The sequence below is a fragment of the Geospiza fortis genome, unplaced genomic scaffold, assembly GCF_000277835.1.
Source record: "Geospiza fortis unplaced genomic scaffold, GeoFor_1.0 scaffold162, whole genome shotgun sequence".
Taxonomy (NCBI): Eukaryota; Metazoa; Chordata; class Aves; order Passeriformes; family Thraupidae; genus Geospiza; species Geospiza fortis.
The window spans coordinates 9,017,996-9,044,267 of record NW_005054316.1 but is presented as its reverse complement, the minus strand read 5'-3'; the positions used below and the strand labels follow the sequence as shown (position 1 = coordinate 9,044,267).

Sequence of the window (26,272 nt, the reverse complement as noted above, 5' to 3'; positions counted from 1 at the left end):
AGAAAGAGGAGAGGTGTTGGGTTGCAGGCTTATCACAGAGACAGGGCATCTCAGATTCTAACTTGTGCACCATACTTAGAGAGTTTTAGCATCCCATTATCAGGATGAGAAAGATGCCCAGGTTGACAAGCTGGCTAGTGCCACTGGCTGCAATGCTTGATACTTTTCTGGGTATGTTTTTCCCCCCCTACAGTTCCCCCCTTTAACCTGGTCCATGCTGTGGTGATAAATGCGTATGTTGATACCTCATGGGGATTTGAAACTCAAGGTAGACTTCTGAGTCACAGGTACTCTTGGGACGGAACTTGAGGAGAGCCTGCCCACTTATTTAAATTTTGCCTTCTTTGTGTCAGATTTTAGGGTCAAGATCCAGTTCTGCAAAATCACATGTGCTCTTCCTTGTAGCCCAAATGTGTGTTCCTTATCTATGTCTACTAAGAATGAGTGATTATGAATACTAATCTAGCCTAGCATGACTTCTGAATAGCAGCGAAGGAAACTCAGTCTTGAAAAGAACACATACTTGTGTCAGTCCAGACTTGTGTCTCGGACATTGAAAATATTTTTTGAGCATACAAAATCCTTTTCACAAAAATGTTAATGTTATACTTATCTGGAAAGGAAGCATTATTTGGCTCTTCCAAATGCTGGAGTTCGGCTTGTGGTTCCCTACCTCTGACCACCCTCTCCTCATAACAGCTCAAAGGATGACATGCCAAAAAGTAATTTTACATAACAGCAATTAATGTCCTTGTAGTTTTTCCTGGCCTTTTAATTTCTGTCATGCAAGCTAATATATTCTAAGCAAGACCACTTAACTCAGAAGAAAAATTCACGTTGTGTGTGTCATGGTTCCAAATTCCCCCAACTTAATAAAGAGCAGTAACTTAGAGTCATGCTCTGTATTTTTTTTTTTTTTGTAATTAAGAAGAATCCTGTTCTTTCAAAGTCAAGTTCTGACTGATAAGCTGGGCAGAGTGCCAAGGATTAGACTGCTAGTTTTTGCAATAGTTCTGGAAAGTTAATGAGTTTTCAATTTGTTCTCTTATTCTTCTATTTACTTATGTTTTGGGCCTATTCCACTAAAATAATGATGGGTAAAAATTAAAAAATCTATCTTGGTATTGAGCTGCTATGGAGAGTATCAGGAATATCAGAATATCAAGTTTCCAGTATACCCACAGGAAAAAATCTGCTTCAGTGTGGGTTGGCACAACTCCAATTGTCAAAGGCTGCACATGAGTGCATACACAGAAATACAGATGGAAAAAAGCTCCACACAGGTGGGAGGGAATTTCAAGAAGCAGCTTGAAAAAAAGAAAAACCTGAAGTGATGAGTCATTAATCCAAAACATGTGCTGCTTTCAATATTAGCACAACCTCTATTGTGATACTTCCCCATGTATTCTGCCAGCTGTCATTTTCCAGATCTTGTCATTCAAACACATACCTAATACCATTAATTTGTTACAGAATTTTTTAATTCTTTTTTGAAGTGCATATGGATGTCTTCTATTTTTTTTTATGCCATACATATCTCATTCTAAACTTAGAGGTTTCCATAGTTGTCATTAAAAAGCACGTAGACAAAATATTTTATGGTATCTATAATAAATGCAAAGAAATCAATACAAACAAAACTTGGCTTAGCAAACTGTACATACATAAATATGTTGTTTTTCAACTTGACATTCAACATTTTTTCCTCATAAAAACTTCTGCAATCTTATTTATTACATCCATTTTTTTTAAACCTTAAAAAAGTGCTTCTCAGATTTACACCTTGTGCATCCAAAGCAAAAGTTAGAACACCATGCCTGAAACAGAAACCACAGGGAATAATACATTGCCATACAAGATTCTTTAAAATTGTATGTTACAAATGCTCTAAAATTCCTTAAGCATTGGTTATTTTGTATACTGTAGATACTGAGAGGGTATTTAACAAAGACTGGCTAATGGGTCGTTTGGAGCAGCACACAGGAAAGGATCTACAGTATCAAGTCCTTGGCTATGCATAGTACAGGGCAATGACCTGGATATAAAGTGGCTAAAAGATCCCAAAAGCTGTACAGAAGAGGTTTCCCTCACATACACTGCATCCTCCTTAGTACCCAGGATGCGAGTATTGAAATGATGCTACTCAGGTAATACGTTGCACACTTTGATACTGATACACTGATGCGCTTCGAGCGGAGTGCCAGCAGAGAAAGATACGGGCACAGTAGTGACAACAGCAGACAGGTAAAGCTGCCACGCTGAACCCTGTCACCCTTTCAAACCATCTTGCTCCCAGCCAGCACTCCAGCAAGGTCTCCTGCTGTCCCACAGGTCTCCTTCACAATGGAGGAGGACCATTCATGTATTTCAGCATGGGGTGGAAAGAGCGGGCAAAGTTGTTTGCCATAGCACAGCTGTAATCCTCCTCAGTCACGGGCACCAGGCACGCCAGCCCGATCAGGAGCAGCAGGAGCAGCTGAAGTGGCAGAGCAGCTCTGAGGACTCTGAGGAAGAAGGATGGGCACCGCCACGCTGGCCCAGCCTCAGAAGGGGAGGAACCTGAGCCACCTCTTGTGGACCTGAGGAAAGAAGATGGGCAGTTGAATACACTAAAACATTACTGCAGCAGAGGTTGCCCTTGGGCACTCAACCTCCCCTGAAGGCTGATTTACAGTTTGCACAGACTCTGACTGACAACTGCAGAGGTATTTTTCAGTGAACATGCTATTTCCCTAACACTTTTAAGAGATCCCAGATTTCTAGACTGGGTAGGAAAACACCAAATGATCGCAATAGAAGGGTCTTTGTGACCCCACAGCCCCTTTATAATTTTTGGGGAAGATTCTCCACTTAAAGCACATATAGCAAATGGGGAAAATAAAAGGTGGGCCATACCTGCCATATTTGTTCAATGCATGCTGTCTAAAAGGTGGGCCTTCTTGTTTAAAATGGCCAGTTGCATTTGGTTTGCAGAAGTTTCTACATTTGTTTATGTATAAAGTATCCATGAGGGTATAATGCATTGTGATTCAGTTACATAATTTTCTGTCAATCAATACACCAATATACAGATAATGGGGACTTATCTTCTACAAAGCACATTGTGTTTTGAATCTTGCACAGAATCAGCAGTTAAAGTCTATCTGCTCAACTGACTTGACATCATCACCTTCCAAGTGATTTTCTCCCTTATGTTGATGGATCTGACTTGAAGTGGCACATACCTAAATACGTCTATAAGGCAGCAGAGATCTAACACAAGTATTTCCAAAGGGACACTTCAAAAATCCATTCTAATATTTAATGAAAGATAAAGACATAAATTTCATATTTTTCTTTCTGACTGAAATTGTCAAGAGCTGAAAAGAGTGACTAGGAAAGATTAAATCTGATGGTCTCAGTGTGCTAATTAAATGGCATGGGAAAATACTGTCTCTCAGCACAAGCCAAAAATGGAAGAACTCAGAGCCTTCAAGTACCTTGCTTCAAGAACTCTGCTATTAGGACATTAGATCACAAATTTTGTCTCAGATATGTTGCTATAATACATTTGCATGGTTGCTATGATCATGAGGCTTCAGAAAATCTATAATTTCCTAAAGTTTAAGAGATAAAAATTCTCATAAAGAGATGTGAGAAATCAGGCTTATTGGCTGTGGTCAAATGCTCCTGAGTAAAGTAAGTATGGGGTGATGGTTCCTTAGTGTTTCTTTGACTTCCCCTTGTTCCTCTATTCCTGTCTCCCTGATAAATCTGACTCTGTGTGGGGAAGCATCCAAAAATTAAAATATAATCTTCAAAACAATGCCAGGCTTAGCAAGGGTTCTCTTTGCACATGTTCAGAAAATAATTATTTCTGTGCTTGAGAGTATTTTATTTTCTTGTTCATATATATATGTATATAGCACCCCACTATGAGGACTTCAACAAAGCCAGGCAAATTTTAAAGTTCAGGTGGCCAACAGATACATACACACTAAATTAGCAGATATGCTAAATCATTAGCTTGAACTAAATATTCCAGGAAGTAGTGATGATCAAAACATCAGATCTTGTGTTGTCTGAATCCACACTATTGTAGTCCAGATGGAAAGTTGCTTATCGCATAACATAGGATCACATATTATAAAAAAGATATTGAAAGGACACGGCACATTAAACAGCACCAGAGCACTCCATACAAAAGCTCAATTAGATCAGGACTTCTGCTGTCTGAGAATGCCAAGACAGGAAGTTAATGGACTGAGGCAGGAACAAAGGGAACAAGGAGTGCTTAATTACCTTCCAAGCATTTGATTGCACAGCCTACCTATTTACAAGGCTCTCATTGTATAAACATTGTTAATCCAAATCAAAAAGTGACCACATTTCTGCAGCTGCTAACTGGTGTTTGATAATGAGCAAAGTGTCATTTTCTTCATTGCTCCAGAATTACTCTGGGGCAACACTGGGTGTCAGAAGGGGAATTTCCAAAAATCTGAATCAAAAGCTAGCAAAGTTTTTATTTCTGGTTTTTCTTTTCTTTTTCCTATGCCTTTAGTAGCATGATCCAGCACTTCTTGCTTTGTGTTTTACAAAAAAAAATCTTAATGTAAGCTTGCATGGCTGATTTCAAAAGGAACACAAACTTTCAAAAACTAAAACAATTCACAGCAAACCATATTTTCTGCAGTGAAGTAGAGTATTGAAGAATAATAATGCATGGAAAAAATTCAAAAAGCAAATAATGAAATGCTACAAAAACATCTTCAGAGGGGGAGTTATAAAAAGTTTGAGTGTTGTACTGCTTGTGTTTATGGCAGGCCCACCTCTGCAATCTACATAGTTGGCTGAAATATTGAATAGGCCATCTTAGAGTGTTTAATAGATTTGGTAAGGAGAGATGGTTAAAATTATACATTGTTTATAAAAAAAGCTAACTAGTTTTAAGGACTGAACACCGATATACCCTGGCAGGAGAAAGGAAAGCTGAAGTACTGTGCTCCACTTTGGACAAAAATCTAATTTCTGTTCTTGAGCTTGTCTCTTTAGCTGTCTCTTCTGATTGCTCCACCATTTGTCACACTGTGAGGAGGCAAAGAGGTAAGGCCATCTGCTACTCACTCCAGTTCACAATTTCTATTTAGCAGATGAAAGAGGGAAGCACAGCTGCAGTCCGGGCCAACAGTGAGCTTCTTCATGTCAAGAAATTTTATATATTAATCTAAGTGCAAGCAACGGTTACCCTTACTTTGAGAGTTTGTAATGTCGGTGATATTGGAACTCTCCTCTAAGCATTTCAAGAGGGGAGAAGCTAATTTACCAGCCTATAGATAGGACGGTCAAAGCGAACTTTAATTTCGTCTCAGAGGGGAACCTTTTGTAAAGATGATTGCTACTTTTTTCCCCAAGGAAAATATGGTTGATGTAACCAATCTGTATTGCAGTAAGTATCTGAAAGCTATCAAAAAGGAATTTATCATTCAAGCGAAGCTGATAGAAATAAATAAAGTTAATTTAACGCTAAGTGACTAATGGTATGCGGAAAACAGGCTTACATTGAATGAAGCACTGCTGGCCTAGCTGGATGTTATTTACTGCAGTTAATCAAGAATGGGCCTTAATTTAATATCTTTATTAAAAGACTACTGCACAAAATATAAGAAAAGTAAATTTCATTTCTATGATGAGAGATGCTGAAGGTCTTTGCAAATACCAGACAGGATTGGCTTCTTGCACAGAACAAAAGTGAGTGAATCTAATAAGTTTAAGAACCAGCAGTTGTATATGATATTTAAGTAACAAGACCTAAGTGAGAGTGAGGGAGATAACTAGGAAGAGAATCATGGCAAGCCAAACCCAAACCTTGTGTTTGAGCTACTGTGTAGCCATGAGTATAATTTTGTGGACAAAGGCACAAAGAGTGATGTGGCTTGGTCTGCTCCAGGAACAACAAGTGACCTTTAAAAATCCACTAGTCACTTGGGGAGGCTTGGGGAGAGCAGGAAATGGAGTTTGGCACTATGGCACCAAGACCTGAATAGAGCTGCTCAAGAGAGACAATGTAAACACCCCTGAGCAAACTGAACCACTATTTTAATCTTTTAACATTTTAATCACTTCAAAAAAATTCACAGGCAAAGATCCAGGTGTGCACTTATGACAACTCTCTTAAACTGATGAAGAAAGAGGATTTGCTTCTTGGATTTTCTTTCTCACCTAGCACACAATTACTAGTACTGCTTGGATGAGACTCCAGTTAAATCCACAATGTAATGTCTAGTTTAATCCTGCACCTTGCTTAGCATCACACTATATTTGCCTGCCTTTTTGTGGTGATAATGGAGAAGGCAAAGTGATATGACACTTACTATACACAAAGCATGGCCCCTCTAATTTTTTAGATGAAATTTCCTTCACAACTTCTTGGTGATAAACCTTTTAGGATTGACTTTATTTCCCCTTTATACTAAACCCTAACAGGGTTTGCTGATCCAGTGCAAGATCAAACACAAAGTACTCTGATCAGAGGCATGTCAAAATATTAAAGAACACAGTGACAGCTTGTACCGCATTATCAGTTAAAACCGCATTATACATCAACCGCAACCTGTCTGGCTTGCGCATTTGATTAAGTTTCCTATTCAGCAGTGACTCATTCGTATTCCATGCTTGTCTGAATGACAAATTGAACATTGTGTTGTGCTGCTACAAGATGTGTTAATAAACAGTGCTGGAAAGCCTTGATCTGAAAGGTGCCACAGCAATGCCACTGCTAGAGCAGGGGTTGATCCCCAAGCTGCCAAACACTGCTAGCTGCTCTTCGAGCCAGGGGCTCGCACCTACAACCAGGAACCTCAGAAGGCTGGCAGAAGTGGTTTGACTACACAGGAGAGTGGAAAAGCGCACACAATGTGTTCCTTGAGTACAATGGTGCTAGTGCAAGCGTGCTGATCTGTCAAAGACATCGCCACTCCTCCTTGCTGCTAGTGGCTGCAAAGTAAAGCCCCTCTCCTCCCTTTTTTTCCTTCCTATGAGGAACAAAATGCCAAGCTTCATAGCAGACTGGAGATGAATAATTAGTTCTCTTTCTCCATCAGACAGAAAGATGGAGTTTACATAGATCTCCTGTTTTCACTGTGGTTTCCTTTTGTTTCAAAGGAAAAAAATCCTTAAAAATAGGCAGCTTCTTAGTGAGTGTGGAAGCAGTAAAAGATACTTGTTCTATTTGTTACATGGTTTTACAACTATGCCACTTTACTCACAGTCCCTAACTACATATTCAAAGCAAACATTTTAAAGGAAGTGTTTATGTAAATATCTACATAGCAAATAGTTTTGCTCTTCACTTCATTTATAACGAAAATAAAGTCTTGATTTTGCTCATGAAAAAAAATAATGCTCTAAGGTATTTTTTGTCTGCTTGTTTGTGGCTCAATCACTGTATTAAATCTAGTGTTCACTTCTTTCTTTGACTCTAACAGGAGTTATTTTTTAAAAAAATTACTTAATTTTGTGCTTTCTTCTTTCCAACATAAAATATTTGACTCTAACAGGAATAATTTTACAAACAAATCAGCTAATTTTTGATATGCAGAGAATAAATGAGATTTAGGTTAAATGAGATTTATTATTAGATTTAATAAGAACAAATATACCTTAATCACACTTTTTGATTATTTTAGCAGTGTGGAAGACACTGAAATAGCAAAAGATGTCCCCTTTACACACATTGGCTTGCTCCTTTGCTTTTTTAAAATATTTTTTAAACTTCATAATTGTTGAGGCTAGTAAACCGATCAGTGAAAGAGCGAAGGTACACACATCACACTGACAACAACAAGAATGCAGAAGCACTGTTAGCTGCAGAGATGACAGGTTGCTGGAGACACCGTGGAAAGCAAGAAGCTGTAGCTGCATGCCTGCTCTCTACTGGTCAGACAGAGATGGGGCAGTGCTGCTCCCGGAGCAATGCAGGGATGCAAGCACTGGGTGAGCCACGGCAGTGTTAGCATGTTAGACTGCAGTTTGTCTGAGGAGGGGAGAGAAAGTGATCCCGAGTCTCAATACTCTCAAATTCTGACTTTTAGTTTTGAGTCTAAAGTATTGAAAACCCACAAACTGAACAAAACGTTTCAGGGAAAAAAAAAAAAAGAAAAAAGGAAAGAAATAAATAAAGAAAAGGATGTTAGTATGTCTCATCCAGATCTGTGGGTTTTGTGAACTCTAGAATATGATATTGGCCTATTACCTGCCTTAATTTATATCTAGAGGTAAAGAGGATGATAGAAAGTGTTTGCCATGAACTTACTAGCACTCCTCTTAAATCACACCAAAATAAAATAATCATTAAATATCATAAGTGTAAACACACACTCAATCTGATCAGGAATATGAAAAATAAACGTTGATTACATGGGATTTCTGTGAAGCAAAAGCTGCAGCTGTCCAAGGATTAGCCTGTATCTCTAACAGAGAATCTGAAGTAATTGAAAGTCCCTTTTGCTGAATGATTAACAAAAGGGAAGTTACCACTTGTGTAAGTCCTGACCCCCTGATGGAGTCAGTGGGACTGAGAGGAACCACGGCCAATTTCTATCATCCTCTTGGCGTTCTAGAACAGAGTGCGGAAACCAGGAGAATAAGGTACCTGCTATGTGGACTGCTGACAGAGGGTCCAGGCTGTGAGAGACTACATTTGCCCCGTGGCTGTTTGCAATGAACAGGGGGTAAAGAAAGAAGAATGTTCAGTCCAGGCAAATAAAGACAAGCTACTGATGAAACTAAATTAAAAGTGCAGCAAAGGAAACATAAAAAAAATAAATCAAATGAAGTGACCAATACCCATGAACCAAGGAAACTGGCTTTTCTTTGCACCTAGCTGGTTATGAAAATTATTGGAACATACATAGCAAACTCAGTAATAACAGCTTAGACATTATTTTTATGAACAGTAGCTCTGGGTTTTACATAAAGTCTCTAGAAATTTAATTCAAATAATAGGCAATATGAAATAGATGTTATCTTATTAAATTGAATATGGAAAAATATATAGATTTTAAAATGCACATGAAGAAAAATTAAAATTCTCAAGGAAAAAAGGTCCAAGATCCTCCTTTGGCAAGGTCTGCCTCTCCTACACCCCACGATTTTGAAGGCCAAATAACAGTAGGGGCATTCTTGCACTCACAGCTATTTGCTGGATTATTTAATGCAGTTAGATGTTTATAATTCTGATCACATTTATTTTGTATTAGTATTTATTTATTTAGCATCAGCATATTTGGCACTGAAATTCTGAACACTTTAGTATCACTTTAGTCTTCAAAATTGTGTGGGTGCAGAACCCAGAAGTTTGAAAACAAGACCCAAGGAATCATACAACTTAGTTATGAATTATGGAGGAAAAAAAAGAGTAGTAACTATATGAACAGTAACAAATTAAGAGACAGACAAATCCATATTAAAATATTAAGATGAAACCTATGATAATTCTACATGCTCTCTAAACATAGATTTATGGTAAAATACTTCTTCATTTTCTGTAATGGTCAGGCAACCTTCATTTACACCTGTGATATTAGAGTTATTAGAAACTATTTAGGTTTAAATTTAAAAGACAAAAGTAGTGACCTCTGAAATAAAATGTTAAGGTTTATATTCTTTCTCCTTTGGAAAAGCCAGTATTCCTTTACATTCTCATACTAGCATCTAAAAGGAAACTAGTGAATGTAAACAAAAATTAAAAAAAATAAATTAATTTCAAGAGCCATAGATTTATCAAGACAGAACTCAGAGGCTTTACAAAAAAGTGCAAATGGAAAAACAAAACAAAACCAAACAAAACCAGTCTGATTGTCTTAAGAACTAAGGAAAAAAGCAAATTAATCAACCAATAGAATTGCAGAAAAAGACAAAATAATTGCAGTTCCAATTTGGGCTCAGAGTATGGAAGTGTTAAGTATTAGGCATGTATTGCTATATTTCTTGAATTTTGTGCCAGCGATGTAAATGGACAACTCCAGAGTTGCCACTGTAGCCATTGATTAGGTCCTGCACAGCTAGCTGGTTTGAATAATGTTTTTGCGCCCTTCAGCTCTACTTAGCCATTCATCCAAAGTCTCAATAAGACCATCTGCAACCTGCATCAAAAATGACAAAAGAACTTATTGAGATTCTTGATGAAGCAGCTCTGAAGAGAAGGCCAAACAGAAACGGAGGACTGATTATACCAGACAAGACCAGACTTTAGGGTGCTGCCATCACTAGAGCAAAATACAAGAGACACGACATGCCATACCATGGTAAACCAACCACACTGACAGCCCTGGTTTCAGATAGTATTTACCACTTCTGATTTCATGCAGGATGGGATATGCAGCAGGGTTGGGGAAAGCAGCTGTGTTTTCCTTTTGGTTTATGCCATTTCCTTTCCTAACAAGTGGGAAGGGGTGACTTCCAGCTGGCTAGAACTGCTGTAGATATCTATAGTTCCCACACAAGAGGAGGAAGAAAATAAACTACATGAAATTACCGTTCTCTGTCTGCTTGGAGTGCTTCTTCCAGATACAGGACTCACTGAGCCTGATGTGTCTAATTCATCAGAAGACCATGAGGACAATTCCTAAAGTTCAGAAGGAATGGAGCTCAGAAATACAGTAACTAGCTGTACACGTAAGCAAACTAGAAAAATTACCCTGAGTGAAATTCCAGCAGAGTTATTTCCAAGCCAAATAAAATAAAGCAGCTAAATTTTGCTACCAAATTTTAAAAGACTAAGGCATTACATGTTTTCTCTGTCAGCCCTAGAGGAGAAGAAAAGCAAACAATAGTTAAAACTTCCTTTGCTTAGGTGACACATTTTCCACCAAAGTCAATACAGGGGAAAAAACAGTTGTTCTTCATTGGCTGTGAACTACAAGAAGGGATTGGTACCACCAAGATTTTAATTAAACAGGTAGAAATCCACTGAAAGGAGGGAAGAGCTGAGTTCTTGTGCTTTAAGCACTCTGCTAATCCAAGTCCTTTAAAAAAGTAAACTAAAGGAGAGCCTTGAAATCTTTACTCTGTATCTGTCACTGATGGCAAAGACGTGTGTAACTCCCTCTCAAATACCTGAGGTACATGACAACTTGAAAAGATTTGGACTATAACTCACAGCTTAAGAGGCACATATGAGGGACTCCTATTACAGAATTTATTTTATGCTTTTTTTTTCCTCTCTTTGACAGACTGTGTATTAACTTCCTTTCCAGTGACAACTGACATATTATAATTTTCAGTACTGCTACTGGAATAATTATCTCATATACTTTGCCAGTTGACTGATTCAGTAATAGCAGGGTAAACAAACCAAGAAGTTCAGTAATTGCTACACCAAATAGAAAAAAAATACTGAATTTACACCCCCCCCCATATCAGAAGAGATATTTACAATATGAAGTTTAAGATTACTTTATGATATTCAAGATTACATGTTCCACCTTGATAAGCACTGCAAACCACAGAAACAGAGCAGCCAATAGCAATGATCAGAGAAAGGCAGTCAGAACAGCAGGAAACATGCTTAGTGAACAGAAAGGAATAAAAAGACGTGACTTACCAGTTGACTGCTTGAAATGTCTAGAATTTTCTCTAGGTCTTTAATATGACGTGTCACCTCTTTCAAGAGCAGCTTCAGTCTGTTTCCAATGACATGTACCTTTTCTTTGGCTTCAAGACAATCCTTGCCTTCAGCATTGACTAGCAATTGGCAAGACATATCTTGCAGTGATGCCACCTTCAACTGAGATTCCAGCAGCTCACGTCTGATTTGCTGTTGCCAAGGCAAGCATAAAATTTTTTTAATAGCAGTCAAACAAAAAAAAGTAAAACTCACAAAACTCAACATTTTAAATTAAAGAAATGGAAAAAAAAAGAAGAGAAACAATAAATTTCTAATCTGACAGGAGGATATACAGCAGTCTAGTAATTGCCTGAGATTTAAAATCACATGTTGTGCCACTAAGGAAAGCGAGTGGTGTTTCCTACCACGGCAAAGTCAGTCACTGACACTGGTCCCACAGCTCTGTGTTAGCACACAATGTACAGTGCTGACCCTCATGAGAAAGAGAAATCTGATTAGATGTTTTTCTGGTGATGTGTTTTGGGAGAGAAAAGAGTGATTATAGTCCTACCATCAGAAGTCTGTGATGATCCTGCAGTATTTCTGAGTCGAGATTTGGATTGATGGGCACAATCTCATTTTTCCTTCTGTCAATATTCTCCAACCAAAGCAGCAAACCATGGCTCAGTTCATGGAAATCCTACAAATGATGAATCATGGTTTTAACAGGGTAGCAAAATATTCCAGTCAAACTCAGGTTTTTAATTTATCCTCTGATACATTCTACTAGCTAAATAAAATCATTTCCAAGAAGTATACAACAGAATATGAGAATACTATTCCAGAGATGACACATTTTATAAATATTGGGCTGTAAATACATGTTTTAGGTAGCACAGGTGTATCCTTGAGAAAAACATATGCCAAAACTGTATGGCTTTCACGGGTAAGTTTCATATGGATCATGAGCACAACAGATAACTAAATGGTCTATATTTTCAGTATATGGGCTGCTGACAATTTGAAATAGGCACAGTACAGACCTGGCACTGTATTAATGCATCCTGCAAGGAGCTGCGCCAGTCTTCGATCATGCTGCACACGTGCTCCCAGCGCACGTTCATCTGGGACAGGCGCTCCTGGAGCTTTTTGCTCTCCTCGCTGTCAGACTGAGTGAACTCTGAGCTGCACAGATTGATGGACAAGATGATTGCTTTGCGGTTATCAATTGCCTTCTGCAGCTCCTTGATGGTAAGACAAAGGGGAAGAAAGAATGGAAATTGGTAAATCATGACTTTCAGAAACAAAGTAGAGAACACACCACAAGACTGCAGTGCTTTGCCAGCAGCAGCTGCAGAAAGGCACTATAACGCAACAGACCCTTTACTCTGGATATGATGCTTCTGGGCTCACTCTGCGGCTCTGCAAATGTTCACTCTTTAACATCTACTAAAACTTTACTGCGAGCATAAACAAGAGTGAGCCAATTAAACTTGTAAAGTCTTTAAAGCCTGAAGTCAGAGTTGAATTTTAAAGATCGGGCTCATGTTTCAGATATTTTAAAGACAGAGTAGGTCCAACAAAATTTAAACATGCAGCACAACTGTATTTTAGCTCACAATAAAACTTTTGCCCTCACTTTTCAGTTTTGCTGATAAACATGAAAACCAACATATTTTCAAGTGGAATCTGCTGTCATCAGTATTTTAAAATAAAAGCTTTTATTGAGAGAAACAAAAACATACAAAGAGTATAAAGAACTTAAATTTATAGAAGCACAACTTGTATAAAAACTCTGATTTGTTTACATTGGAAGCCACAAAAGGAACTCACCTCCACTGGTTTGGAGGGTACTAATGGGCTTTCAAAGAGATGGTGAGATAAGACCAGGATTCTTATGAAATGCCCCATTTTCCACCTACTTTACAGCATTAACTTAAAAGCACGATGTCACAGTAACCTTTGCAGTACTTATGGCAGCTATATTTGGATTACAGTGAAGATGAGCATTGACATGCTTCCCATGGATCACCGCCGGAAACAGCCTTTACTATCTGTTCACCTCATCCCTGGTATGAGGCACAGTGCATTTTGATATTGCGTCACATATTTTCGTGCCCATGCTTGTAAGAAAGTAGTAACTGAATGTGAAGTTGTGGACCACCACATTGGCAGATCTTTATAGCAGTGAAATACACGAAGGAGATGGAAGTAGCATTCAGATTTTGATGCTCCTGAGATGACAGAAGAAGAAAAGGAACGTTCCAAAGTGGCATCAAATTTTTCCTATGTTGCACTGGTGACACGGGGTAGGTTACAACACCTTTGGACTCCTTCTCATTCCTCCACACAAAGTAGTAATGTCTCAGTGAGGCATTTCTTTTGAACCAGCTATTTTGTTACCAATTTGAGTAGAAGAGAAGTGATCTAACTTGGCACTTTTTAAAAATTTCATCAATTTGGGTGACATCAGGAGTTATCTGGACATTCTGGGATTACAGAATTGCTGCAGAACTACTATTCCAAAACTTCATTTGGATAGTGGTACATTTTCCTTCCAAAAGGTGATTCAGAAAATCACTTTCCCAGTTACTTTACCACCAGCAGCCCACTATGTGGAGAAAACCAGCTGCAGTTATTGGCAACCTCTTCAACATACCTGTTGCACTCAGTTTTAGAAGGTAACTCATGGAACGGAAAAATAAAACTCACTTTCAGTTTTTTAATCCTGAGCTCAATAGTTTGTATGTCAGTGCTGAGATCAAGGCGGTGGAGCTTCTCCAGTTCCTCTTCAGTTTCTCCCAACCAAGCCCAGACGCTATTAAGGTCGGAGTTGAACTGCTGCCATTGCTGAAGGTTCTGCTTCATCCTCAGCTCCTTGCTTAGAGCTTGAGCCTGGATTAATTCCCATCTTTCAATTACACCTGGAATTACAAACACCAAATTCAACAAAAGCCAGAAAAACCCACTATCTTCACATACACACAATTGCATAAACCAAATACTGTTCAGAACATAAAAATGCTCTCTAAAAAGCCTAGGCCTCAAACATGAACCACTTTAAAAATGAAGTTAGATTGAAGAAAGTGATGTTGGAGGGAAAGAATGAAGAACCTGGATGATTCCAGTCAACAGGCAATTTTATTGCTTTCTAATGTCAGACTTCTATGAGCAGAATTAAGATGATACATGCAGGTCTCTAAAACAGGTTATGCTGGCAAAAAAAAAAGACATCTTAAATTACCAGACAAGTGCAAACCAGACAAGAAGTATTAATACCTATAATTAACCAGGTATTTATTATTTTCATTGGTAGTTGGCCCTATCACTGTTTAATGGTCACACCTCACTACATTTGCCTTAGCTACTGCTGATGCATTGGATAAACACTTGCACTAGAAAGAAATAAATAAGGGGCTATTTCTTCTTGCTAGTTATCTTGAAATGCTAAGGCAGAAGGCAGAAGTTGTATCACTCTATCAACTTAAAATTAACAAATAAAAACACACAAAAAATAAAAGAGACTATATGGGTAGCATATCTTGTCAAGCTAAGAATGGGGATGATGCCTTTATAGTCTCTGGGAATCCATGCTTTCACAATCAAATGCCTCTTTTTCTACAGCTGATGTTTAAAATTAGCCAAATGAATACTTCCATGAGGTGAAAATAAATTTCTTTACTGTAGGCAGATAACCTTAGAGGTGAAAGCTAATATTAGAAGAAACAAATGCTGGCCTAGGTGATTTGTACAGCATTATAAGGAACCTTTTTCATGAGAAATCTTACAAAAAAACCCCATTGCATCCACAGGGACCTCCTGAAAGGCTTATGGTTATCCCTCATGATATTAAGGGGTTCTTAAAATGGACTTGTATGCCTAAACTCTTCATACAGCAGACACAAGGAATACTTACAATTCCTTACTATTCCTATTAAAAAATGTTAAACAGAACATGGTAACAGACAGTCATGTAAATATATATGCCAGCAAATAATTCCAAGTGTTTATTCAGAAAAGCTTTGCGTGTGTGCTGCTTTCCATGATGGCTGCTCATCAAATGAACTACATGTTACTTACCAGCTGTTTGTGTTTCAGTACTGTTCATGTTAATGAGTCCTGAAAATTTTTCTTCTTCCTCCTTCAGTTTATATCCAAGCCTTCTTACCGAGTCTATGCTTCCACTGCATTCACCTAGCAGTTTCATCTGTGTTAACAAACAAAATATTCCTTTTCAATATGCACTGTACAGGACTAATTGTATGGACAGTGAGAATTACAATACAACTTCCAGAACATTCCAAAAGTAAGCATAAGTGTGAAGAAAAAGATCTATTATTTTAACAATTTGTGCCGATGCTACAAAAAAAGTACATGCAGATGTTAAAGGCCTAAAGCAAAAAGTTATACAAAAGTAACTTAGCACCATTATGCCAAATTGTTCTAGATGCCTTAGGTGCCATCTTTTCTAAATTTTAAGACACTACAGCAAAGACACTAGATTGATAAAGAAAATTAACTTAAATGTGGAAATATTACTATGCATGCAGGCAGATAATTTTTAAATTCTGTCCTTAATAAATTTATTTGAATGGCTTAGAGGGAGATTTATCTTTCAGAAAACCTCTCAGAAAAAGCTTTTTAATTAGGGATTCCATACATGCAACCTTGCTTATATGATGCATGCTTATAATTCATTAGCAAGATGAATACTGTGCCTGTTTAAAACATGCTTTTAAAACATGTTTTTAAAACCAGGGGAATTTCAAACAAGGATAGCATCATTAGATGGATAAAAGCATGTGTGAGAAAGTACTTCTAGACATCTGCAAAAATGTAATAGGAAAATAAATTCCTTAGAGTCACGTTCCTCTAATGTATTTGTTCCTCTAATGCTATTGTAAACATGCTAATAACATAAACACCAATAGCATGTGGTTAAGGGTAGTAAGCACACAAGTGAGCCTGAGAAGCAGTTACAGCTAATTGCTCTGCTGAAGCAGCTGCATTTCCCTCAAGGGCTGAGCTAAGCTAGGCTTGGGGTGCATATCTGACTGGGGCTCCAAAACACACGCACATATCCTTTGTAAGTGGAATCCAGTTCTGGTCCTGTAGGTGTCTTGCTACGGATGATGTTTTCTGTTTGCTGGATCTGGAAGCGACTGGTATCCAAGGCCTTGTCCAGCTGTCGTATATGTGCTTCCAGGGCACCTGGTTCACCTGTATCAATACCAAAAAAGAGGGACTGTCACCCCAACTTTTCCAAATTTCTTTTCCTTACCCAGGCAGAATAGATATTAGGAATACTGTTTAGATTAGACAGTGAAGGAGAAAGATGGCAGCAGCAGTATGAGTGGTACAATGTCAAAGCTAAGTGATAACTAGTTACATTAGAGAGTGTTAGCAAAAGATTATACCAATGAACAAGTTTGCCATAAGAATACTACAAAAGTGTCCACAGTTTACAGTAGGCTTGCAAATTATTCTGAAGTGACTTTTCCCTCATATTGAATGCCTTGTCTTTTTTTAAAGAGAAAGTTCTCAGCAAAGCATACTCTAATCTCACTGATCTTGGGAAACACCTTGCTCCCTTTCACAAGCACTGTCAAATAAAACCCTGTAACCCAAATCTCCATTTTTATGACCTAAATCCATGTTAAAACTTGGTAGCTTCATTTCTCTTTGTATTATTTGCCCCCACTAAAAAGCAGTAGAATTTGCATCTCCATGAAAGGATCCTATTTGTATACAATTTTAGAGACTAAAAGTGGCATAAAACTGCTAAGTGATACTGTTATAATCATATTGTCAAAATCCATAGATAACTGGACATCTTGGAGGCATGCAGCAAGTAGTCCATGACTGCTTTGCGCAACCACAATAAGCAGCAAAATTTACAGCATTTTTCCAATTATGTATTTGACAAAGATCATGCTTAACATACTCACAAGCCGGAATTATTCATTCAAGCTATCGGGAATCAATATCAATGTTTTTGAAGAAGGACTAACTTGTAGTTTCCTTATAGGGGATCTGAATTCTGTGATATAAATTAGCTACAGACAATGCTAATGTGAAGCAGGTTGCAGCCTAGAGGACTCCATGAGATCCTTCTTATGCATATTTTATCATTATGCCTGATTTCCATCTGTTTACAGAGACAGTTTAAATTTATTCATAAAGACACAATTAGAAACATGAATAGAGAAGGAGAGCCTTCTGTCCACTGAATTACAGAAAACTGAGCCTCTTGGATGATTAATCTTTTTTCATATATAACACCACCTCACCCCAAATGGACAGGACAAAGTGCTCAACACTGTATTTTGCTCATTACTTTTAAAAAATTTTCATGGTTAGAAAACTAAACACACTTTTCCCATAAGTACTCCTATTACTCATACCTTAATCAATAACATTATTTCACTAATTTGGGGAGTAAATAGAAATGGATGGTGAACCTGAGGTTTGTGTCATAGACACTAAGATTTTAATTGTTTGCTTTTTGCAATGCAGTCATTATTTAGGAAGAGGAAAACTGTGAAATAATGAGAAAAAGTATTTGCAAATGCATCTATTTCCTCAAAGAGAGTAATCAAAAAAATGAGAAAGAAGGTTTAATCTTGTGCAATGTGAAAAGAAAATAATTTTCCAATATATGAGACTAAGACAAAGACAGTACCTCAACTCGACATTTTGATCACATGAAACAACAATTAACCTAAAAGTTTATATCTGCATGATAATCCAAGATGTATCTGTGTTAAAAAAAATAAAATGCAAATCTGAAAAATTAGGTATTGTTCTATACCTTTTCCTTCTGCCTTAAGATGTAACAATGTATTAAGTCCAGTTGATGGACACCAGAGAAAAAAGACCAATAAGATCAGGATCAGTTTAGTTTAGTTAGCCAAGGTGGGAGGGCTAATACTTCAGACATCATTGCTTCATCCATGCCCCCAATGGTACTTTAGGCACAGCAGTAAAGCAGGAGGATACTTCTAAGTTAATATGCCAACGCTGCCACGTAAGAAATATTTATCTTGTAAGTTGTGAAAAGATAGCAGATGCTAGGAGAAGAGAAAGAAGTTACACTTGCGCACCATGGTATTTGCATCTGTCTATGCTTAGTCTTTTATGATGCCTACCAGAGACATTTTTGAGGGCGTTTTCTGTGAGTGTTACATAGGCCTCAAGAGTTTCAGGGATCTCTACATCTGAAAAAATAAAAGCACAATCTGAATTGATGGCTCAGCAATGGCTGTCTCCTTACAGCAGGATCCTTTTCATGGGATGGATTAATTAAATTGTTCCAATAGCAAACATTCTCTCTGGAAGAGGAAAAAGATGAAGACTGAAACACAGGGAGGCTGCTATAAAGTCTCTTAAGATCCAGGCAAACCTGACTATTCCCAGAGCAATGACCTGGAAAGCAAAAGACAGCCACAGGATCAGAGTAAAATACATTGGTATGTATTTTACCACAGCTAGCTCCATTTGGGCACTCTCACTTGTTAAGATTTATTACACAAAGAACAAACACTTAGAAAGGATTTCTAACTTCACTGGAGGAAAAGACCCAAGATCCCACCTCAGACTAAACACTCATTTGTTGGAGCCTTGCCTGCATCAGGGCAGAGATAGGATTTACTTAAACACTTGATGATTTTCTCTGTGGGCCTTTCCACCTCATTTCTTCATTAGTTTGTTCTGTACTTTTTGCCATATCCAGTATAGTTTCTTCTAGTCAGAATAACTTAGGAGACAGGGCTGTTACAGATGACATATCCCATCTGGCAGGCCTCACGCATAGATACACAGCCAATTCCCTGCCATTATCATGTACGCCTCTGCCATTTTCCAAGGCTGTCGTCATCCAGGAATCTCCATCACTGTCTCTAAGGCCAGAGGGCCACTGAGATCACTTAGGAAACACTATTTAAAGTCCTCAGGGGCTATTTAAAGTACTTTTCCATGAGAATCTTGGCCACACAATCACACATATAACATTTGCCTTTTTCTTACTCATAGAAAACACAGCACTCAATCTGCCACCATACCTGCTATGCCAGCTGCTCCTCTCAGGTAGAAGTCTTTTTCTTGTCCTCCATCTTCTTCTGAGTGCAGTGCCCGTGAAACAGCTGTCTCCAGGTCCCTGCTGAGATCGTAGTCATGATCCCACTCCAGGGGGATGGAGTCCACGCTCGCAGGGGTATCTCGCCCCGATCGCTCGCTCCTCAGCGGCTGGGAAAGAGGCAGCGAAAGGTTGGAAGAGGGGTGCGGGGAGAGAACGCTGTCCGCAGATTTGTCATGCCAGCGTATGTCAGAGAGATCTGCTGATTCATCCAGATCCACCTCTCTGTCTGAGAGGTCGTGCTCGTCATCTGTTAGCTAGAAGCATAATGCAAACAGAAGCGATCAATGGAACGTGCAGAGGCACCGCATGGTCAGCCTGGGTCAGTGAAATAAAGCAGCATTAGGTGACAGGCACACTGGTGGGGTTTGCATTTTGCGCATTTCTTTTGGCACCTTCCCTTCATTATTTTTAAGGTGTACTAAAAAACCAAAACAACAAAGAAGATCAAAGTGCCAGCTTATTTTAATTACTTGAGGCACATAAAGTCTCACATAAGGCAAATATCTCCAGACTTTTACTGATGTTACTTCAATGCAAATATTAGGTTAGAAAAACATGTGGAATCAATTCATAGAAAGCATAAGTGATCTTTATCATGAGTATTGCTTTCACTGTGTTATTTCATATTTTCAAACCCCTGTATTTTGTTCTTTTCATTCAGCAGGATTTGAGCTAAAAAAAATTGTTCTCCTTTCGCTTTCTCCTTTTGTTTTCCTTTTCCATTTTTGAGCTTGTGTTCAGTTCTGGAGATAAATTTCTGTCTCTTCTGATGAGAAAAATCATTTTATCATTGTGTTTTTTAAAAAAACAACTCACTAAGCTGCCAGTCAAACTATGTGACAGTGCAGGGAGGTGTTCTTATGATCAGTACCACAGTGCTACTCCCATGAATAAAGTTTTATAAATCTCCAATTTGCATGCATTTTCATGATGATTTACAGAAATTGCTGATCTTGTCAGCTTGCTCTCTGAACAGGTCACAAATAGCATGTAATGGAAGGGAGGCAGATGGTCAGGGCTGCAACAAAATTTAACCACAGGAGATTTGGAAAGTTACTTAGGTTTCATTTCAACATCTTTCCTCATTTTCACATTTGTAAAATGGCAATGGACCAAACAAGTAAAAACATATGTAAATATACACACAGGAAGGCGGATAAGCTTCTTGTGATAGCGCTCCACACGCCCGAAGACCTCTTGGCAGTAACGACGCAGCTCATCTAGTTCTTCCTCAATCACAGCTGCATCCAGGGGCTCACTTTTCTCAATGAGTTGCTCACCTTGCACAATTATCTGCTCAATTTTGTTGTTGTTCAGAGAAATTTCTTGCTGGAAAGCCTGTGTAAAAGAAAAGCCCATGCTTTGTCAACAAAATCAACATGACAATAATCAGGGTAATTAAAAATGTAAGTATTAGGAGTTTTATAGAAAGAACGGTGTGTGTAACAAACAGGGATTGTGTCAAATGCTTTTGTCATGAACAACAACAAGCAATTAAATTTAGTGTTCCACAGCCTTTCAAGCCAAAACCAGTGATACTTCATGGTTTACCATCTCATTCCTTACTTGTTGAATTTGGAAAGAAATCTCGACTCTAAACAAGCCATGCCAATGATCAAATGTCTAGAATGAACAGAGATGCTAAACCTAGCGTAGTGGATAGTGTGACATTTGGTATTGTTCTCTCCAGAGAAGAAGTTTTCTGATGCAGAAATGGTAGAGAAATGTAGTAATTATTAGATACTAGCAACAATGGAGACCTTACATAAATATTTTTTATTAATATTTCCTATTTTGATGCAGAAAAGTACACTATCACCCCTGTTTTTTCTTTTTATATTTTTCACAGATCAAAGATTTTCTATTTTGACAGAAAAGTACATATTGGAATCTGACATAACTCATAACTTTTGAGGCTGAAGTCTTGGCCTTCAAGTAAAGGAACCATATCAGGCTGCATTTCTAAGTAATGTTTCTTAAAATTATTTTCCCACCATGCATGGGTTTTTTTCCCTCCCTTTTTTCATCCCTCCTTCTGTAACGACCCATTCTTTACATTTTTCATGTAACTATCATTCTTTACCTTAAGTTGCTTTATCTTTGCTTGGACATCACACTCTGAGAAATGCTCGATGTTGGTCAGCTGTAGGTCCATCTCTGTCAGCCATACCAGGATGCTGTCACGTGCTGTTTCAAACTCCTCCCGCTGGCCAATAAAATGCTGGAGAGTGGAAAATTGAGTGGTATGAAATGACCAGAAACTTGAAAACCCTCAGCAATAGTAGGAAAATTACTTTCATCCCCATCAAACCCAATTTAAACTCAGTACATCTTCTTTCATTTCCTACGTGCTTTCTGAGGTTTCTTTTTAAGTAACACCATCTAGAGCTGTAATTAGCTGACCTAAGAAAGTTATCTTCTGTGAGGAAGGTGATGTTTGATGTCACCAAGCATTTGCCTACAGTCTATTTGTTTACTTTGGACTAAGTGAACTGATGAGCTTCCTTCCTCTCCCAAAGGTAGAAATTCCCTCAAAACCACTGTGCAAATGCATTAAACTGAAAGCTGCTGAAGTACCCTGGATTCATGACTAGAGTAGTGAAATTGAAGTCTTAAAAATGGAAAAATACTTTTAGCCTGCGCAGGATGGAGGTAACTCTCTTTTGTAGATTGTCCCATCTCTGGTTCCCCTCATGAACCATCTGCTTGAGGCTGCCATTGGAGTCAGTGCGGTTCTCCCGTGCCAGGCGCCGATACTGCTTATTGATCAGCTCCAGCTGAGTCAGGCTTTCATGCACTTGTCTCTGGAATGCCTAAAGCAGTATGAACAAAAGACACCTTCAGAATTTTAATTACTGAAATCAGGATACATATATAGATCTCTTGCCTTATTTTGACCCTTCTTCTGCACTCTGACTTATGTAAGCCAATAAATTCCACTAGTTGCAAACATCTCTTGAGGGCTACCCTTATAGAGATGCTGCCTTCTGATTAAAAAAAGCAAAACCAAAAAAACAAAAACCCCCAAAAAGTTCATAAAACTGACATGGTTCACTGAATGAGAAATTGCAACATGAATATCCATGACAAAGGCAAAATCAGTACAAGAAAACCAGCTCCTCTTTCTGTGAAATTATATGCTTCTGTATTTCAGAACAGAAGTACAAACAATGAACATGAAACTCTTCTCAAAAAAAAAGGAACAGAAATCCAAGATTCCTGTGGCTTCATTGGATTTCTTTTCACATATTGAATTTGCTGAAATGCAAACATTGAAGAGATTTGAGCAACTGTTTATTCTGAAACATGATACTAAATGAGACATCTCTTTAGTATACTGGTGCGCAGTATACTAAATATATTTAGAGTAAGTTTTGTCTTAAAATATTCACAGAAAAGAAAATGTCACACATATCCATGCCAACTTATGTCTGGGCAAATGTTTGCACCACGTACTTTTGGTGCTTACTCTGCTATAAGAGTAGAGCCACAGAGATGCAGCTGAGGTGCACAGATGACTTAGCCCATGGCTTTTATGTTGTGACTAGCAATCATGAAGCTTGGAGGAAGCACCTTGTAAAGAAATGACTGAATTAATACTACTATTACTACTACTACTACTACTAACAACAACAACAACAGAGTATATTTTCCAAAAATTCTACTTGTTTTTATCTTGTCACATCACCAAAATAGCAAAGCAATCAAAGGAATACCTAAAAACCTAGATTACACCAGCTCTCTTTTGAATACAAGTAGGGTTTGGATCCCACTGTAATTCTACAAACTTGCTGTCTGATATTCCTCACAATGCAATAAAACAGTCAATCTATTCCAAAACTAGACACCTCCCTTAATAAAGACTGTAGAACTGGGATAGGTAATATACTTAGAGAAATTTTAATTAAACATGTGAGCTTTCTATGTAAAAAGATATACACTTCACACTGCACCATGCAAAGCTAAAAATGGGATAAGCACATTTCTACTGTAATACCAGAGAAGAAAGTAAAGGAATTTCTTGGAAAAAAGATCAGATTCTGTAGAGTCCTTTCAATATAATTATTCTCTGCACTGAATGGCCATCAAATTGCGTACAGGACAACCAAAGAGGAGCAAATGTGCTTGCAGCTAGGCTTAAATGATCAGTAGAACTGAATTAATTTAAAATTGCACAAGTGTTCCTCTATTAGAGGCAGAATTCTGACTGTGTTTACTATGATCATGAAATCTAAAAGTGTGCAGTTGCTATTTCACCTGTTACCAAGTTTTCTCCAGCAAAAGAACAGCTGTTTATTAGCCTTCCATTTTTTAATCTCAGCTACACAAGAATTCATCTGTTGCATTCCTTCCTGTTACTTCTTTCCAATGCTCCAGCAACTACTGGAGAGGAAGGAGTTTGGTTTTGTACAGTGAAGTCAGTGAGAGCTATCTCTGACCTTTTTGCTAAAGAATTGAAAGGTTCCAATATGGTCTGATGAGCTCTTTTTGTTATGTATTGTTTTTTATTTGAAGTGCAGATATGGAGAAGAAAATAAGGTTAGAAAAAATGCCTAGTTAAAGCAGAAACCTGCTTCTGTTAGTATTTTTAAGTGGCTGACTTCATACTGAATTCACAGTAAGGCTGCTGAATGCCACTGGATTTGAATACCATATTGCCTTCCTGCTATTTGGTAGGCAAAGAAATCAAGTACTCAGGAAAAAAAGAAGAAGAAAAAAAAACAGAAGGAAAAAAGAGTAAGAACCAAACTACAGGGAAAGGAGGCTTTTGGAAAGTTCTTATCCCTGCTGACACTTTACAGACAGTAAAAATTGCACAAGTCTGCTGCAGAGGAAAGGTCGCCATAACAGCTGAGGTTCAGTAAAACAGACTTTGGTCAAAGTCAATTCAGCTGTAAAAATCAAAGGGTCAATATACTTGTGGTACAACTTCTAATACAGAGACTTACTAAATAGGAGATTTAAATCCTGATCACCACATAGAAGGACAATGGGAAAGAGCTGTGATGTAATGTGTTTGGGTGCAGGAACCAAAAGTTTCTGTACTATGGCAATCTACCTGGCCATAATGAAGTCTGGCCTAATGAAGTCTGTCTGAAACCGAAACCTGGCCTGTACATTCATAAATGTGAACGGCAATTATAGAACACAGCATTTCACAGTTTATGTTTTTGATTTAACTGTTAAACCAAAACCTATCAACAGCGTTTGGACATTGTTTAAAATTTGCATTTCTTCTTCAAAGCAAATACTTTACAGTGTCTGATTGTTTACAGAATTGCCTAAATAATTTGTTCTCTTTCTTCTCTCCCATCTTGACACGGTCCTTGCAAATATGAATCCACGCAAAACATCTTCCTCTGTGACTCACCAGGTGATGTATGTGTGTGCTTTACACACAGGTTTACAATCCCTTGTAACTATGAGACAAGCCCTCACATCGCAGTGGACACAACAGAGTCATGTAACAAGCTCCTAAGCACTGACAAAAGGGACAGCTTGTCAGTTTTGAAGCATGCTGAACTTTTTTAAATCACAGGGGACACTATGTGGACATATAGCAATATTTGCATGAACATGAATTTCATGTATAAGGATCCAAAGGAGGGATATTCTGCATCATAGGAGAGACTTCAGGAAGCTGGCTTCAGAGAGTTATGGAAATTAGAGGAGGGATAAAATCAAAGCAAAAGCTAGAACATGCAGCATGCATTCGAAGACGCACTTGGTGAAGGGAGATTTAGGAAGGTTCTGGAACTCTGGCTGGACATACTAAAAAGTTGCAGAAATTAAAAAGGTGAGGAATTTGGCTTTTGTGAACAAACAGTGGAGGTACCTCCAGTTGCCACTTTCCACTGTCTTTTTATCTTAGGAACCTGCTACTGAAAACAGCTACAAAATCATCAACTCCACTTTATTAATACAGCATCTCTGCTGTAACTTGGTTATGGGAAGGAAGAACACCACCTGGCTGCTGCAATGTGATCAGTAGGTATTGAATTTCAACCACTATAAATCACCTCAAATTTCTTCAGTTCTTCCTTAGCAACAGTGTAAAGCACACCAGAGGAGCTTGGGAAAGCAGCTGTTCTCTCAGAGGTTTTTAGCCACTCTTCAAATCTAGAGTAGTCATCCAAAAATTTTTGCCATAGCCGCCAGGTCTCTTCAATTCTGCAACAGATAACAGAAAATTAGAGAATGTTTGAACTGATGGCCAGTTGACCTACAGAACTTTAAGCTGTCATCTGCAACAGCAAACTAGCACTGCACCAGACAATAACTGACTAATAATCTAACTCAGCCAGCCAGACTGATAAACAGACCACAGGGAAGGTTGGCTCATTCCAGACTGAGCTAGAATAAGATGAAGGCATTTTTTTTAATGCATCTAATTTTGGAATCAGTATTAAAAAAAGTTTTAAGTTTGTAATAGGAGTTCTAAAAAGCTGAGCACACACTAAATAACTTCTGAAATGCAGTGCCAGTGACATCAGTAAAGCTGCTCTTTAATACAAATAACTGTTTCTAGTACAATAAAGATCCTAAATACT

At 38.1% G+C, this 26,272-nt stretch overlaps 1 protein-coding gene across 1 annotated transcript in view; it reads right to left on the bottom strand.

The window, feature by feature from the left end:
• Nucleotides 1-1,463: 1,463 nt before the first annotated feature.
• The window catches only part of SYNE1 (spectrin repeat containing nuclear envelope protein 1), a 241,632-nt gene continuing 216,823 nt past the window's right edge, over nt 1,464-26,272 (bottom strand). Inside the window, exons 131-145 of the mRNA XM_031056245.1 lie at nt 25,742-25,892; nt 22,352-22,534; nt 21,805-21,942; nt 20,868-21,059; nt 19,645-19,975; nt 18,733-18,801; nt 16,662-16,804; nt 15,665-15,791; nt 14,297-14,508; nt 12,628-12,828; nt 12,156-12,284; nt 11,582-11,794; nt 10,514-10,603; nt 8,630-8,688; nt 1,464-2,579 (exon numbers count right to left, since the gene is read on the bottom strand). Of these exons, the coding sequence (XP_030912105.1) occupies nt 2,339-2,579; nt 8,630-8,688; nt 10,514-10,603; nt 11,582-11,794; nt 12,156-12,284; nt 12,628-12,828; nt 14,297-14,508; nt 15,665-15,791; nt 16,662-16,804; nt 18,733-18,801; nt 19,645-19,975; nt 20,868-21,059; nt 21,805-21,942; nt 22,352-22,534; nt 25,742-25,892 (2,479 nt within the window). The 3' untranslated portion in view covers nt 1,464-2,338. The remainder of the gene's footprint in view (nt 2,580-8,629; nt 8,689-10,513; nt 10,604-11,581; nt 11,795-12,155; nt 12,285-12,627; nt 12,829-14,296; nt 14,509-15,664; nt 15,792-16,661; nt 16,805-18,732; nt 18,802-19,644; nt 19,976-20,867; nt 21,060-21,804; nt 21,943-22,351; nt 22,535-25,741; nt 25,893-26,272) is intronic.